The sequence below is a fragment of the Scomber scombrus genome, chromosome 20 (assembly GCF_963691925.1).
Source record: "Scomber scombrus chromosome 20, fScoSco1.1, whole genome shotgun sequence".
In the NCBI taxonomy this organism is placed as follows: domain Eukaryota; kingdom Metazoa; phylum Chordata; class Actinopteri; order Scombriformes; family Scombridae; genus Scomber; species Scomber scombrus.
Window position 1 is genome coordinate 22,916,828 of NC_084989.1, and position 17,672 is coordinate 22,934,499.

The 17,672-nt window shown below is 38.0% G+C and overlaps 1 protein-coding gene across 1 annotated transcript in view; it reads right to left on the minus strand.

Moving 5' to 3' along the window:
* Nucleotides 1-759: 759 nt before the first annotated feature.
* map7d2b (MAP7 domain containing 2b) overlaps nucleotides 760-17,672 on the minus strand; it is a 45,752-nt gene continuing 28,839 nt past the window's right edge. Inside the window, 9 exon segments of the mRNA XM_062441422.1 lie at nucleotides 760-833; nucleotides 1,935-2,230; nucleotides 2,666-2,812; nucleotides 4,178-4,245; nucleotides 5,715-5,819; nucleotides 7,249-7,429; nucleotides 8,425-8,563; nucleotides 9,105-9,322; nucleotides 9,487-9,560. Of these exon segments, the coding sequence (XP_062297406.1) occupies nucleotides 1,942-2,230; nucleotides 2,666-2,812; nucleotides 4,178-4,245; nucleotides 5,715-5,819; nucleotides 7,249-7,429; nucleotides 8,425-8,563; nucleotides 9,105-9,322; nucleotides 9,487-9,560 (1,221 nt within the window). The 3' untranslated portion in view covers nucleotides 760-833; nucleotides 1,935-1,941.

Sequence of the window (17,672 nt, forward strand, 5' to 3'; positions counted from 1 at the left end):
GCTGAAAGATGCTACGCAGGGGGAATCGAACACACGTCATGGCGTCTCTTCAGAGGAGGAGGAGAAGAGGAGAGTGGTGGAGGATGAAGAGGAAGGAAGGGAAAGGGAGGATAAACTGCTACAGAACTGCTTTCTCTTGTCTCTAAGATGATGACAGACTCCACCACCTCCACTCAGTCGGATCTATTTACAGAGTTTTACAAAAGCAGGGACGATAGAGAGAGAAAGAGAGAAAGAGAAAGAGAGACGGAGAGGGAGAGATTAAAGCGGATTGATGACAGTCAGGTGATAAACTGTTGTGCAAAGGCGATGCAGATGAGCAAAATTGGCTTCGACAGGAACAGATTTTACGTTTAGATGCAACAAAAGCAGGTTTTTTTTTAAAGTGTGCAGATTGATCGTGAAATAGAGCCTTTATAGAGTTTCTTTAATATTCTGGTTTTTAACTTTTTTTTTTTGTAGATGCATAAATAGAACCGTGATGTTTATTAAAGTTTAAAGTTCGGTCTGGGTTTGTTTTTCACTTGACGGACATGCAAGAAATGATGTGAACCTTTCCTTCTTCTCTGGAGTTAGACTTATTACTTTAGAGAGTCAAAGTTGCTCATCTGCACGGCCTTACATGTGTGGCCAGAAGTGTTAACAGTTGTTGTTGTTGTTGTTGTTTGTGTGGTTTTGTTTAATACAGATGAGAAAGAAAGTGTCGAGCGGTCGTCGTTCCTCGTGGAAATGATGATGATGATTGTTGTTGTTGTTGTTGTTGTTGAGTTGCAGACTGAAGAAGAAGAAGGTGATGGTCTGTTTCTCCTGTTCACACCGAAGCCGAACACCTCCTACAACACAGAGAGGCAAACACTGAGAAGAACTTCAAAGTAGATTCAATTTACAATCCTGTCATCATTTTAATGTTTTTATGTTATTGGAGCGTTTTTAAATGATTATTATGAGAATAACTGATGATGATGATGATGATGATGATGCGTTCAAGTCACATCGAAGTCGTCGTAATTACAAGCTCCTGACTCGTAGAGAGCATTTATATCAACATGTACGTTAATAATTATGACTGGGAGACTGAGATTTTTGCTCTTAATAAACATGAAAAAACCAAACAACGCCTCACAGCAGCCAAAGTCAAAGTAGCTAAATTTCATTTAACCCAAATGTAATAAAATTAAAACTAATTTATTGTCCATCTTTGATGCACGACAGTAGAAATTCATCTTCAGCATGCAGCATAACAATCAACATCATACATTAAAAATCTACTGTAACGTATGATGTAATATGTAATATAATGGATAAAATGTCATTTTGTATAAACAGTATTTTAAACCCACATATCACCAACTCTGTAATCGTACAACCTTCCTGAACTTTATTCTATTTTTATTATATTTGTTTTGATGTTTTTAAATTTTGTACTACTTACCTAGTTTTTAGTATTGCTTTTATTAAACTTTATCTCTTATTTCATTTCATTTTTTGTCTTTTTAACTTATTTTAACCTGTTTTTTAATAAACTTTTTCTCTTTTTCTCTTTTATTTTTTTTAATTTTTATTATTTTCTCTCATTATTTTTACTTTATTTACATTTTCTAAACATTTTTTATCATCATTATTCTCTCTCACATGCATCAGTCTCAATTTTTGATTGAATTGAACTTTAATTTGTTCTTTCTCATTATTTTTTATTCCTTTTCTTTACATTGTCACTTGTTCTGTCTTATTATCAGCTTGTAAATCACTTTAAACTACATTAACCTGAATAAAAGCTGCTATTTAAATAAGGATTGATTGATTGATGTGAAATGTCCAATTAATGCTTACGACTCAGTGTTTCCTAAATAAATGTCCTTTTCTTGATGTCTAATCTTAATCGTCGAATCAGAAGCTATTTTTGTCGCTCTGTACAAACCATTTTGTGTCTCTACCTGGCTACTACACGTCCAGTTTGCTCGGGCTGACGCTGTGGATGAGCTGGGAGGATTCGGAGGCGGCGCAGTACCCTTGGATCAGCAGGTTCTTGTTGAGGTCTCCGACCCCGCTGCCGGCCTGCAGCTTGGGGTACGGAGGCGTCTCGGCGGCCTGACGCTGTTCTCGCCCGTGGGCGTCCAGGTCCATCAGGTGCTCCAACGGGCAGCCGTCTGTTCCCTCGGTAACGGGAGAAAACTCCTGAGCGCTTGCCTGCTCGTCCCTGGAAACCGGACTGATGGAGACAGATGGAGAACTTAAAGAAACAATGATGACACAGACATAATATTTAATGATTTCCATTTTTTGAGGTTTTTTCCACCTTGTTTTAGGTTGAGTTGTGGGCAAATGAGATAAAAATAAAAATAAAACAGATCTGGATGATTCATAAGTAATAATGTTCTACTTTAAAAGCTCAGATTAGAATTTATGAATGAACTTTTCTTCCTTCATTGTGAGACACTTCGTACATTATTGTGTCTTTTTGGCTGAGCGACGCTGGCAGGTGATGACAATGAGATGCAAGACTGGAGAAAAAGAGGCCAGGGCTTTATTGGTATGTGCGGAGTCACGTCAATGCAGTGAAAACTTGGCAGACACACTGAAAACGTGCAGAAACAGTGAGACAAAACAAACCACCGGCTGATCAACACTGATGTGAACGAAGCTTGACACAGCGGAGTCGTCTCACCTGACGTCCATCGACTGGACTCCGTCGGACAGCTCCTCCACAAAGCTTTTATTCTCCAGGGGTCCCAGCATGATGACGGGGGCTTCGGCCGGAGTCGGGGCGTCTTCATCTAAGCCTGCAGCGATCTCGGCTCTCACTTCAGACGCTGCAAACATCAAAACAAAGTTATTTTTTTACACAGATAAATATGAAAAACAGAGGCGCTATAGAATGTATTTTAAGATTATATTCAGTGAATGAGTCAATTTATTTCTTTCTAAATGATTCACTGAGCAGATTTTATAACTTAGTGTAATAATGGAGGAATCAGTGTGGTTATAAAAAAGTGTAACTTAGCTGTAACGTAACTGTTCGAAATGCTCCGAAAACCTGATTTTTAGTGTGTAATATTAAAGGAAAATGTGCGATAATGACGGCAGCATGTGGAAGTTTTGTGTTTATTATGTGTTTCACCTTCTTTTAGTTTTAGTAATAAATATTTATTTTTTATCTTCTTTTAAAACCACTTTTTGTTTTACTCATAGAACCAATAAGGATTTCAATTTAGTTCTACATGTCTGTGACAATAAAGACTATTCTATTCTATTCTGTTCTACTCTATTCTATTCTGTTCTACTCTGTTTTATTGTGTTCTGTTCTACTCTATTCTGTTCTGGTCTATTCTATTCTGTTCTGTTCTATTGTGTTCTGTTCTACTCTATTCTGTTCTGGTCTATTCTATTCTGTTCTATTCTATTCTGTTCTGTTCTATTGTGTTCTGTTCTACTCTATTCTATTGTGTTCTATTGTGTTCTATTCTGTTCTATTGTGTTCTATTCTATTGTGTTCCGTTCTATTGTGTTCTATTCTATTGTGTTCTATTCTATTGTGTTCCATTCTATTGTGTTCTATTCTATTGTGTTCCGTTCTATTGTGTTCTATTCTATTGTGTTCTATTCTATTGTGTTCCATTCTATTGTGTTCTATTCTATTGTGTTCCATTCTATTGTGTTCCGTTCTATTCTGTTCTATTCTATTGTGTTCCATTCTATTCTGTTCTGTTCTATTCTTATGTGTTCTATTCTATTGTGTTCTATTCTATTCTATTACTTTCCACTGATAAACAGCTGTAATGGTTCAGTAATGGTTCTGTGATGGTTCTATAATGGTTCTGTAATGGTTCTGTGATGGTTCTGTAATGGTTCTTTGGGTCAGAGGGTTCATTAGTTGCTGCAGTATTCACAGTGTTGTAATTACACACATTGACCACTAGGAGGCGGCGTTCTCCTGCCTGTCTCACTCTGCTGAGTCACACTGCAGCTGAGACGCATCACCAGCAATTTATACACAACTAATTATGGGATATAAACAAGATTAATAAAGACTGACACAAATGTTGCAACCTAATAAATTAAATAAAAGAAATCCATAAAGACACCACAGCAAAAAAATAAAATAAAATAAAAGTCAATAAAATGACTTTACAGACATTTCTTTCTGCATTAGTCATCAGGGTGTGTCTGTGTTTATTATTCACCTGCAGCACCAGTCGGAGTGTCCACCTCACTCTTTCTTGTTCTCTTCATTATTTCTTCAATTCTCTGTTTAAAAAAAAAGACAAAAACAGATTAAACTGATGCACAAATGTCTTCACAACAAAACACAATCAGCTGATGTTTAATGATCATTTAGAAACAAGCAGCTGAGACACAAAACAGGATTTTCTTCAGTATAAATGATGAAAATGTTCCTTTCTTTTCTCTCCTTCATGTTGGCTAAAAAACGCTGAGAGACTAATTTCCTTTTTGACCTCGAAAACAACTCGATAATCTCAAACCCAAAAGCTCCAGATCAACTACTGACTGAACTTTGAGTCTAAATCACTGCTCTGGTTTCTAGGAAGGAAAATAAAGCTGTTTCCTTTTTTACAGATATTGTTGTTTTTGTTATTGTCCTTTTCACATGGATAAATATACTGCTAAATAACGCTTACAAAATTAAGGTAAAGAGAGAGGAGTTAGAAGAGAGGAGGAAGAGGAGAGGAGGAAGAGGAGTTAGAGGAGAGGAGGAAGAAAGAGAGGAGGAGGAAGAGGAAGAAAGAGAGGAGGAAGAGGAGTTAGAGGAGAGGAGGAAGAGGAGTTAGAGGAGAGGAGGAAGAAAGAGAGGAGGAAGAGGAGTTAGTGGAGAGGAGCAAGAGGAGAGGAAGGAGAGGAGGAAGAAGAGGAAGAAAGAGAGGAGGAAGAGGAGTTAGAGGAGAGGAGGAAGAAAAAGAGGAGGAAGAGTAGTTAGAGGAGAGGAGGAAGAGGAGAGGAAGGAGAGGAGGAGGAAGAGGAAGAAAGAGAGGAGGAAGAGGAGTTAGAGGAGAGGAGGAAGAAAGAGAGGAGGAAGAGAAGTTAGAGGAGAGGAGGAAGAGGAGAGGAAGGAGAGGAGTGGAGGAAGAGGAGTTAGAGGAGAGGAGGAAGAAAGAGAGGAGGAAGAGGAGTTAGAGGAGAGGAGAAAGAGGAGAGGAAGGAGAGGAGGAGGAAGAGGAAGAAAGAGAGGAGGAAGAGGAGTTAGAGGTAGAGTAAAGAGACCCTTAAAAACTGGGTCTCTTTACCTCTCACCTCAAGATATATGAATGGAAACGGTTGCCACGGTTACCCACGAGTCTCCCCTTTACACACATGCTCACTTTATGATAATTTCGTGCAGTATAAATGTTTTATTTTCACCTATTTTACAACATTTTGCAGCGTATTTGCATATTTCTGCAGCCCTGCGGTCCCTGAACAGTCTTTGAACTGCAAACATTGGGAATTTAAATTGGGCAGATTTTAATGAGTCCATGTGTGTTGATGTTAGTCGTCATAGCAACCGTTTCATTTCTTAAAAAACTTGGACCTGGGAGATAATCACAGTCTGTCTAAACAAAACAAGATATTTATTATTACAGATTTATGAATGGAAGCTTTCAGATGATTTATATCACCTCTATGTGGCAGATACTGCTGATCTGCTATTTACCTCTAAAGACCCTCAGCCCCCCCCCTAAATGTTTGGTCTCTGGGGGTTTAAATCGATGTGTTTCTACCTTCTTCCTCTGCAGCCTCTCCTGCTCCTCCTGGATGTGCAGCTGCTCTCTCTCCAGTCGCTTCCTCTCGGCTTCTCTTTGGGCTCGCAGGAACGCTTCCTCCCTCTGAAAAACACACACATACAATCCTTTACTCGGGGCTTAAAGTTCTCCGACTTTTTTTCTAAAAATGTTTTCAATGAGTTCTCAAAATGTTAGTCTGTATAAATATAAGACTTAACTCCTGCACAATTTTTCAGGCTCATAAAGGTTTTCTTGCTTCAAGCCTGGTTTACTTTTACTCCTTTTATCTACAACGATGCTTTAAAGTCTGTACTGTACTCTGCTGAGGAGGTTATTTTATTCACTTTTTACAGTTTTAAGTTTGATTTTATGCACCATAACATCTCTAAACTGGGTCCTGCCAAGAAAACACTTTAACTGATCAAACACTTTATTTAATGACTATTATCTATATTAATTTAACTTTTCTAACATATTTTATATAACAGCAGTAGAGGAACATTTAATTCCTGAGGCCCCCTCTGCTGATAACACAATTATTTTATGATTTGTGAATTTTGCTGCTTTGTAACTTAAAAAGTGCTCTATAAATAAAGTTTATATATGATATTATTTTTACTAAACATGCATTAAATGTTATAAAATATTCACTTAAGTCAAAACAAGTTAAAAACACTTTATATTTGTTATATTTACATTATCTCTCTTGCAGTATTTTAACTTTAATCATTGTGTTATTTTCACCCTGTGTATTCGTGCTCTGTAACGTTTACTTTTAAATTGATTTGAAACAGTATTTATAATAATGAATCAGGTCTTTATCAAACATATTAAAGGTAATTTTAGAGTCAGTCAGCAAGTTATTGTAATGAAATGCAGCAATTTGCCTGTTTTTTCAGTGTGGCAGCAATTTTTAATCAATTTAATCATCATTTCTTATTTTTTAAAGGATGTAAAGTTATATAAATGAAGGAAGAAAAGAAAAAAAAAACATTTCTATACATGTTTAGTTTGAATGAATGAAAGCCTTTATTGTCATTGCATATTCACATATAACAAAAATTACTTTATTTATTAGTTTAATAATAATCTGATGGTTTAAAAAAAAGTATGGTTTAATTTTGTCATATTTTAACTGTATTAAAATAAATTAAACAGAGAGAAAAGACTCTGAATTGATAGAGTTTCACTTGTATTTGATATATTCTGAAGCTGCACAGTAATGTTTAATAATCTCTTCTTATATGCATCCATTTCTGTGTCTGAAGTCTTTTTAAAAATCCCAAAATGTTGAATTTCCTCCTCGAAAATCTTGCTGAGAAAATCATATTTCTCTAATTACCACCTTAAGAAATCTGATGAATGCTGACTCTGTTATTTAAAGTGCACATAAACACGCTGACTGTTAAAGTAGAGCTTAAACTTTGTTCTCTTTTATATTTTTGTGATAGTTAATTAAAGTTAAAATGAAGCGCTTCACCTTTAATGAAACACTTTAATAATCACGTCTCTCCTCCTCATGAACTCTGACCTCTTTGTCCAGCTGATCCTGCATGTCCTTCCATCGCTGCTCCTTCTGTCGTCTCTCCTCCTCCTCCCTGTTCCTCCTCTCCTCCTCCCGTCTCACTCGCTCCTCCTCTGCCTGCAGCGCCGCTCTCTCCTGCTGCTCCTTGGCCTCCTGCTTCCTCCTCAGCTCCTCCTCCGCTCTCAGTCTGGAGGAGCACAAAGAGTTAGAGAATTAAAACTACCAGGCGGATGAAAACGTTATCTGACACATTTTAAATTGGCTTAAACTAAATATTCTGTCTGGAAAGTAACATAATTTAATATATTTTGGTGAAATGTTAATTTTGAGTAATTTTTAAAGGAAAACAACCCTAAATTCTCTCATTCCAGCTCCTTAAATGTGAATATTTTCTGGTTTCTTTAGTCCTTTATGACAGTAAACTGAATATATTGGGTTTTTTGGCTGTCGATTGTGACTAAATAAAAACATGTTGGGATTAATCTTGGGCTTTGACAAAACAATGACTCACTTTTTACCATTTTCTAACATTTTATAGACCAACAATCGAACCAATTAATCAATAAAATAAGTGTTAGATTAATCAATAATGATATCTGCAGCCCTACAAATAAGCTATGAAACAGAAGTAGATGAAGTTAATCTGCAGGCTTTAAAATTTAGTTTAAAACAACCAAATAATTCAGTCAATTAAACACAATGTGAATAAAAACACTTTTTATATGATCAAAATATCAATAAATGTTCTATCTATGGACTAAACATTGCAGCTTTAGTTACAATCAATACATTTTGCTTATTGTTTATCAATAAAAATAATAGTTCTACAACATTAAATTAACTGTAAATCAATAAAAACACCATTTAGTTGTCTATATTAACAATGAGAAGCAAAGTAAAATCAATCAAATTAAATGAAAATATATTAAAAAAACAGCTAAAAAATCAACTGAATTTAACAGTTGAGGTTTGAAGGTAAATTAAATTAAACATACTGACTGATAGAAGAAGATTCCTCTGGTTATTATAAATATATCTTCTGTATTTTTAGTCATATTAACAGGTTACAAGCAGCTAAAATGATCTATAATGTGGCTGTGTGTGTGTGTGTGTGTGTGTGTGTGTGTGTGTGTGTGTGTGTGTGTGTGTGTGTGTGTGTGTGTGTGTGTGTGTGTGTTTCACCTCTCTTCCTCCTGCCGTTGTCTCTCCTCCTGCTCCTTCTGTATTCGGGCCAGACGGCGTCTCTCCGCCAGCAGTCTGGACGCCTCCTCTGCATCCGTCGTCCCTCCGACGCTCCGGCCGGTGGGCGTGCTCGGAGACTCTGTGTGTGGAGGAGGAGGAGGAGGAGGAGAGGAGGAGAGGAGGAAGAATAAATAAAGAGATAAAGATAGTAGAACAAAGATGACTCTGTGTGCAGTGAGAGGTGAGCTCAGTTTCTCATCACAAGAAGATAAATAAACGCTCCAATCACTGGTTTCATTTCAGTGGTTAAAACTGTTTAATAATATATTATATATATTATAAATATTTCATAGATTTTGGGCTGCAATTGACCTCATATGAACCCTCGTGGCCACAATACAGAACTATAATGTGTAAATCTTTTTTGCTCAATGACTTAAAGGCAAATATTACAATAACAGACATTTATAGTATTATGTATTTGTGCAGCACTCAGGGTGAATGTTTGTGTTGTTTTGTATTAGCTACACATTTGGATTAACTGTGAAGTCTTCCAGAAAGGTGCCTTCAATGTGCATCATTACAGAGTTTAAACATGACAACTTTAATAATCTTATTAATCCTAACTCCTCTGAGACAAAGCTGAGCTCTCTAACATCTCCTCTATAATGTGTCTTTACCTGCATTCAGTTCTCTGCTGGTAGATTTGGGAATCTTCTTCTCTGAGGTCTCAGATTTGGTGGATTTCCTCTCCAGGGTGCCGTGACCTTTGACCTCAATGTGACCCCTGTCCTCGGTGCCGGGGGTGCCGGGGGTGCCGGCCCTCTGCCGGATCGGGGAGGGGGGGTACTGGCCGGGGGAGCAGGGAGACTGGGCCCGACTCCTGTTCGATCTCACCCTGAAAGAAAACAACGACGACGAAGAGAGCCACATTAAGACACCTGTGTGTGTGTGTGTGTGTGTGTGTGTGTGTGTGTGTGTGTGTGTGTGTGTGTGTGTGTGTGTGTGTGTGTGTGTCTGTGTGTGTGTGTCTGTGTGTGTGTCTGTGTGTGTGTGTGGTACCGTTTCGGTGTGGCGGGGCCTTTGCTGTTGGCCCTGAAGGAGGAGCTCCGGGCCGGTGTGTTCGGTGTTTCCCCCTGCAAAGTCACATTATACAAATATTAAAATATATATTATTGTAAATAAATGATTAAAAAATGGCTCAATAATGTTTGATAGACATTGTTAGAAACATTAAACCGGATTATTTATTACTTTCATTTGTTGCAAGAGGCCAAAAGTGCTGTGGAGTCAAATTTGGATGAAGTATTGACAATGAATAATGTTGCATCTGCTAAAAAGGGAACTTGATTGTTGACTATTATCTGCTGAGGACTTTATGTTAAAGGAAGAGATGTCTGTTATTCTGCACTTACTGTGTGAACAAGCACATTTGTGATCTGATGAATATGAACTGAAAAGTGTTGGCGCGCTTTTGCCATTAGGGCCCCTCGGCTTTGGAACGACCTGCCTGAGGAAATAAGGCTCGCAGGTATCAGTAACTTCTTTTAAATCACTTCTTTAAGCTCATTTATACAGACTATCATATTTACTGTGCTGCTTTTGCTTTGTCAGTCAAAGCACTTCATACACTTTGTTTATAAAGTAAATATATTATTATATTATTAAATATATATATAACACTTTTGAAACTGAGGTGAGTTTTTTAATGAAGAAGATTAGAAGCCAGGTGCAGATGAGACAAAAGAGAAGAAGCTGCACAACAATAATAATCGGAGCCAAGGAGATAAGATAAAGTCCACCTGGCCATGTGTGTGTGTGTGTGGGAGGGGGGGGGGGCACTTTCCCATGGACCTCAGCAGTAACCAGTGTGGGTTATCAATTGTTAGGTTGTTGGGGCTGGGGGAGACTCCAATTGTTGGGGGGTTGGGGCTGGGGGAGACTCTAATTGTTGGAGTGTTGGGGCTAGTGGGAGACTCCAATTATTGGGGTGTTGGGGCTGGGGGGAGACTCCAATTATTGGGGTGTCGGGACTGGGGGGAGACTCAAATTATTGGGGTGTTGGGGTTGGGGGGAGACTCCAATTATTGGGGTGTCGGGACTGGGGGGAGACTCCAATTATTGGGGTGTTGGGGTTAGGGGGGACTCCAATTGTTTGGGTGTTGGGGCTGGGGGAGACTCCAATTATTGGGGTGTCGGGGCTGGGGGGAGACTCCAATTATTGGGGTGTTGGGGGAGACTCCAATTGTTGGGGTGTTGGGGTTGGGGGGAGACTCCAATTATTGGGGTGTCGGGACTGGGGGGAGACTCCAATTATTGGGGTGTTGGGGTTAGGGGGGACTCCAATTGTTTGGGTGTTGGGGGAGACTCCAATTATTGGGGTGTTGGGGTTGGGGGAGACTCCAATTATTGGGGTGTCGGGGCTGGGGGGAGACTCCAATTATTGGGGTGTTGGGGCTGGGGGAGACTCCAATTGTTGGGGTGTTGGGGGAGACTCTAATTGTTGAGCTGAGGATAATGATATTGGGTCCGCTGTCTTTCATGGTCTCAGGCAGTAGCAGTTTTTCACCAGGGTCTTATCTGTTGTTTTGAATGGTTTCGCCTTCTTGTCCTTGGCAGGGGCTGCTGGTGTCTGACCCACAAAGTAAAACATGTGTATTCCATGTGCAGTGGGCCAGATATACTCTTTCAGCACATGCTTAGTAACATAAACATGTAATAAAGCGGGAGGAGGAGTGTCCACGATCCGCAGTCGAGGCAGAGCCTATTGGGAACCGAGAGTGAATGTGAGGGAGGAAGGATCATAACCGAGAGGCAGAGCAAAAAGGAGAGGGTGAACAGATAGAGGATTCATATCTTAATCTACTGTCTCCCACAACACCTCGATCACCTTTCCAGTGACGAACCTGACCCACTCTGACCAGAACCAAAAACGGCACAACAACAACAACCGACGATGAAAACAGCACAAAACCCGACGATGATAACAGTAATGGACATGATATTTGCTGAGGAAGAAATACATCAGTCCCTTGCAACGGTCGACTCTAATCTTGGAAAAGTCGTGTCGCAATTGCGGCTGGTCCGACACAAGCAGCTGAAGAGACGACAGGCGCCGAAGATGAAGGGCCTGCAGGGGCTAAATGCTCTGTTGAAGGAGGAAATACATCTGCAGGAGACTGAGAAAAAGCTGCGGAAGGAGGGATTGGATCTGCTGGATATTAAAGACAAGCTGAAGAACGAGCTAAACGATGTGATGGAGATTAATGACAAGCTGCTAAAAGAACAACAGGAGGCGATGATCCGTCTCATCGGACACATTGACCGTATGATCCACCTGCAATCAACTGGGTGTACCAATCATGATACATCCTTATACTCCTACTTCAGCACTTGATGTCTTTCTGCCTTAAAGCACATTGAGTTGCCTGCCGGGTATGAAACGCACTATATACAACACTTAAAACACTCTTATAGACTGCACTGAAACTCACCTTTGTACTAAGTAATGTTTAACCCTTACATACAGTACTGCTCAGGGTCAACTTTGACCCATTTTTACATTCGAGATGTGTAAAAACACTCTACTCACATTTCTTTTAGGGGGACTGTAGGTTTTTTGTGTCCATGTGGTTTAGTTTAAATTTAAAGGGGTTAAAATGTGAAAATAAACGTATGAATAACTTACACACATTCTTTTTTTGTGGACCCAGCATCAAATTTTTGCTTTTAATCCATTTTGAGAGAATATATTAGAGGATTATGGCAAAAATGTCTAAGTGGTGTAACCATAAAAACTTTGTACCAAATAATTCAACTTGCTTAAAAACAGTAAATTCTCAATAAAACACCATATCAACTAGTTTGGCATGATCTTACATTATAACTTTTATATTAAATAAAGGTAATGGAATACAATTGTTCTAAATATTACATTTACTCTGGTAACCATGGAGATCAGGAACCATTTACATTATTTAAATGAAGTCATTATTAGTATAAGTCCACTTAAATACACTGTAGGTGATAAAATATGTAATATTTATCATTCTACTGTGGTTACACCATTTGACTTTTCCTAAAGTGACCCACAGAATACAAAATTGGAAACAAAATGCATCTTTTTTGTGTGTGTGTGTGCAACTGATACACATTTTATATATGCAACCGATGCAGATTTGACTTTTGTTTATTATAAAAAATTTAAAATCGGCATTCAATGGATCAAAATAGTGATTGTCAATGTCTTTTCTTCCATAAGATTAATAAAACAGGAGGATTAATCCACCATTTATTAATGACTAAGGGGGAATTTATGAATGTGAATTGGTGTAGAGGCTAATTATGAGTGAGAATGTGAACAGTATGTAAAGGGTTAATTGCACCACAAGAAGTACAGCCATAGTGGGTACCTCTTTTTTTTTTTTTTTTGTATTGAGCACTTGAGCACAGTTTGTTGTTTAAGTATTTACTGATAATTATTGTTGTATTTGCTAGATGATAATCAAATGTGAAGGGATTGTGATAAGTGGTTGGAAATGTAATGTTATGTTATTCCGCACCAGCTGATTGAATGTGCACTTTGTTGTATTGTAAAACCCTACGGATGAGAAATGTAACCACACACAAGAGTGGGATCATGTTACCAAATATACAACAATTAAAAAGAGAAATAAAACATAATGGGATATATCAAGAAGGAAACTTTGTTGTTGTTTTTTCTTATCTCTCTAATTACATTTCATCTGGTAACCATGGAGATCAGGAAACATTTACATTGTTTCATGGTGTTCCTTTCTAGTTTACAGAGTGCTGCTGACAGTAGTAAACAGTGGAGAGATGAATATTCACCCACTTTCCCACGGACCTCAGCAGTGGGTTAGTTTAAATTTAAAGGGGTTAAAATGTGAAAATAAACATATGAATAACTTGCACACATTCTTTTTTTGTGGACCCAGCATCAAATTTCTGCTTTTAATCCATTTTGAGAGAATATATTAGAGGATTATGGCAAAAATGTCTAAGTGGTGTAACCATAAAAACTTTGTACCAAATAATTCAACTTGCTTAAAAACAGTAAATTCTCAATAAAACACCATATCAACTAGTTTGGCATGATCTTACATTATAACTTTTATATTAAATAAAGGTAATGGAATAAAATTGTTCTAAATATTACATTTCATCTGGTAACCATGGAGATCAGGAAACATTTACATTGTTTCTCGGTGTTCCTTTCTAGTTTACAGAGTGCTGCTCACAGTAGTAAACATTGGAGAGATGAATATTCACCCACTTTCCCACGGACCTCAGCAGTATTATGGGTATAAAAGGGGACACTTATCTTGAATCATTGTATCATTTCTGCATAAACGCTGTCTGTGTTTCTTTCGATTAAAACAACTTTTTTAAAGTATTAAACATCGATTTCCCGCCACAGTGTCAAGTAGAGCACAAAGTTCTTTGGTATTAGTGTTCATGCTATTGTTTACATCAGGAGGGTCAAACTCATTTTCATTAAAGGGCCACAAACAGACCAATATGATCTGATGTGGGGCGAACCATTAAAAAGATGGAGGGAGGGAAGAAAGAAAAGGGAGGAGAGACAGATGGAAGAAAGGAGGGAAGAAAAGAGGGAAGGGTTAGGGTTAGGGAAGGAAGTAGTGTTGCTTTCGTCAACGAAAATTATGACTAAATATCGTCGTCAACGAACCTTTATCACGTGACGAAAACGAGACGAGACGCAACGTAAATGCTGGTCATGTGACGATAACTATAATTAAATATATAATGCAATATTGTTGATGAATAAAAACGAGACTAAATGTGGTTTACTAAATAAAAACTCTGCTAAAAGGTCTAAAACGAGACGAGACGAAATGTTATAACGTTATTTCGTCTCGTTTAGTCGCGTTGTTATTACTATTATTATTTTGCAGTATTTCTGTTTCCTGTGTCTCACTTCGACGTCACTTCCTCAATTCCCACTCGCGGCATTATTTAGAAGATGCAGCTGCGGTAGGTTAGCGTTAACGACAGACAACTGACACAGAGAACGGGACCGATGGCCGGCCAGCCGAGGTTATTCTTGAGTCTATAAGGTAACAATAATATAATAATAAGACAACCTTGTTTGAATTGTGAAATGGGTTTGGCTAAAATAAAATGTTGGTTTTGTCTATATTACTAGGTACTTATACTATATTGACTGGGTTAAATATAATTGCATTACTAAAAAGAGACTAAAATACTATTTTCATTGACTAAAACTAGACTAAAATAGTCACAGATAAATTTGACTAAAATAAGACTAAAATGCTCAGACTTTTAGTCGACTGAAACTTGACTAGACTAAAAAGAGTATGAACGTGACTAAAACTAATAAAAACTAAAATGACAGCTTGACACAAAGACTAGACTGAGACTAAAATTAAAACAGGCCGCCAAAAACAACACTAGAAGGAAGAAACAAAAATATAAAAAAATTGGGGCTGGGGGAGACTCCAATTGTTGGGGTGTTGGGGTTGGGGGAGACTCCAATTGTTGGGGTGTTGGGGTTGGGGGAGACTCCAATTGTTGGGGTGTTGGGGTGTCCAAAAAAAACCAACAGAAAGACAATAAATAGCTGACCTAAAAATGCAAATGTTATATTTAAAAAACCAAACACAAACAGCAGATTTCTGAAAATATTTTTGAGAACAAAAGAAGTAAAAAAAAAAAAACCTGCTATAATATGAATTTTTGCAGATTCTCGTCCAATCCTGAAACAAAAAATCACCATCAGCCTATGAAAGATAATCTACCCAACTTTCTATGTCTCCTCTTTATTATATATGGATTCCAACCATGATCTCATTCCCACCTGCAACTTTTGGCTGAACCCGAGTGTTTCTTATCTCTCGGTGTTCCTTTCTGCTGGTGCCAGGTCTGACTCGGTTCATATTCCTGTCCAATGCCCAAATATTTCATTTTTGTTTCATATTGGCTTTGCAGCAGGCGCTTATCTCACGGCCTGGCCTTCACACACAGTCATTGCTCATCTTCTTCTACACACAAACTGAATGAGTAAGTGCATTTTAACTCAGCAGGTATGGAGAAGAAGGAGGGATATACCCAAGAAAAATACCCGTGGGAGGAGAGGAGCTCGGTATTTCCACTCCCAGTTTAATAAAACTCAAGTCCTGGTGATTTATGAGACTGAATAACGACCAAAAAACGAGTTTATCAGTGTTTAACAATCTCTTATGATAAAATATGGGATGTTTCAAGGAGAAAATGATCAGATTAAACTGATTTCTATCTTTATTTTATGTACGAACATCTGGGTCAATGGTAGGTTCTTTGTGTCCATGTGGTTTAGTTTAAATTTAAAGGGTTAAAATGTGAAAATAAACGTATGAATAACTTGCACACATTCTTTTTTTGTGGACCCAGCATCAAATTTCTGCTTTTAATCCATTTTGAGAGAATATATTAGAGGATTATGGTAAAAATGTCTAAGTGGTGTAACCATAAAAACTTTGTACCAAATAATTCAACTTGCTTAAAAACAGTAAATTGTCAATAAAACACCATATCAACTAGTTTGGCATGATCTTACATTATAACTTTTATATTAAATAAAGGTAATGGAATACAATTGTTCTAAATATTACATTTCATCTGGTAACCATGGAGATCAGGAAACATTTATATTGTTTTTAACCTTCGTGTCGTCCTCCAGCGTCAAATTGACCCCGTCTGTTTTGACTGTTCGTTATTTCCTTCCTCCCTACTTCTCTCTTTCTTTCCTCCCTTCCTTTTTCCTTCCTCCCTTCCTTCTTTCCTCTGTCCTTCTTTCCTCTTTTCCTTTCTCCCACCCTCCCTCCTTCCTTCCTTCTTTCCTCCCTCCCTCGTACCTTCCTTCCTTCCTTCTTTCCTCCTTCCTTCCTTTCCTTCCTCCCTTCCCTCCTACCTTCCTCCTTCCTCCTTTACTTACTTCCTTCCTTCTTCCTCCCTCCCTCCCTCCTTTCCTTCCTTCTTTCTCCCTTCCTTCCTCCCTTAACTCGAGGACAACAGGAGGGTTAAATGAAGTCATTATTAGTATAAGTTCACTTAAATACACTGTAGGTGATAAAATATGTAATATGTATCATTAATTTGACATTTTCAGGAGCATTCAGTCTTACCTTGGTTAAAAAAAATGTCATTTCAAATGATATAAAACCAACAAAAATACTAAATGTACATTTTAACAAACCTGATGCTGCTTTTAAATCTATTTTTAAGATATTTTTAAATTGCTCATCTTGCCACTGACCCTTATTTATCACTGACCCAGATAGAGTTAGGAGTTATGAGTTATGAGTTTGCTGCAGAAAGAAGACGATGATCAAAGCGGTTTCCAGAACGCTGCTCACAGTAATAAACAGTGGAGAGATGAATATTCAGCCTCCAGAAAAGCACAACAGAAAGACAATAAATAGCTGACCTAAAAATGCAAATGTTATATTTAAAAAACAAACAGAAACAGTAGATGTCTGAAAATATTTTCGAGAACAAAAGAAGTTAAAAAAAAACCTGCTATAATATGAACTTTTGCAGACTCTTATCCAATCCTGAGGCTTCGTTTTATGATCTTAATTTTGATGACACATTGAAACTCTCTTCCTTATGCTCCCGAGCTAAATATTATTCTGCATTTTAAATCAACAGAGCAGGACGAGGTTCAGTTGTTACACTGCAAACAGCTACAGATGGTTTATTACTGCTGTAAGCTGTAATCTACTGTTTCTCCATCTACTTCAAGACAGACGTGCAAAGATCCAGCAGACTGAAGAGTGTGTGTGTGTGAGAAAAGACCTTTAACGCTCCAGTTTACAGCTGCAGGCGTGCGTGTGTGTGTGTGTGTGTGTGTGTGTGTGAGATATAAAAACAAGCTGACACACAAGCGTGACACGAAATAATGCGCCTTTAAGTCCTCAACACTTATAATGAGGCTGCAAGTCTCATGTGTGAGTGTGTGTTTGTGAGAGAGTGTGTGTTAAATTGTGTGTTATAGAGTGTGTGTGTGTGTGTGTGCGTGTGTGTGTGTGTGTGTGAGTGTGTGTGTGTGTGTGCGTGTGACAGAGTGTGTGTTAAATTGTGTGTTATAGAGTGTGTGTGTGTGTGCGTGTGTGTGTGTGTGTGTGTGAGTGTTATAATGAGTGCATTATAGTGTGTGTTAGTGTTATAGTATGTGTGTGTGTGTGTGTTATAATGAGTGTGTT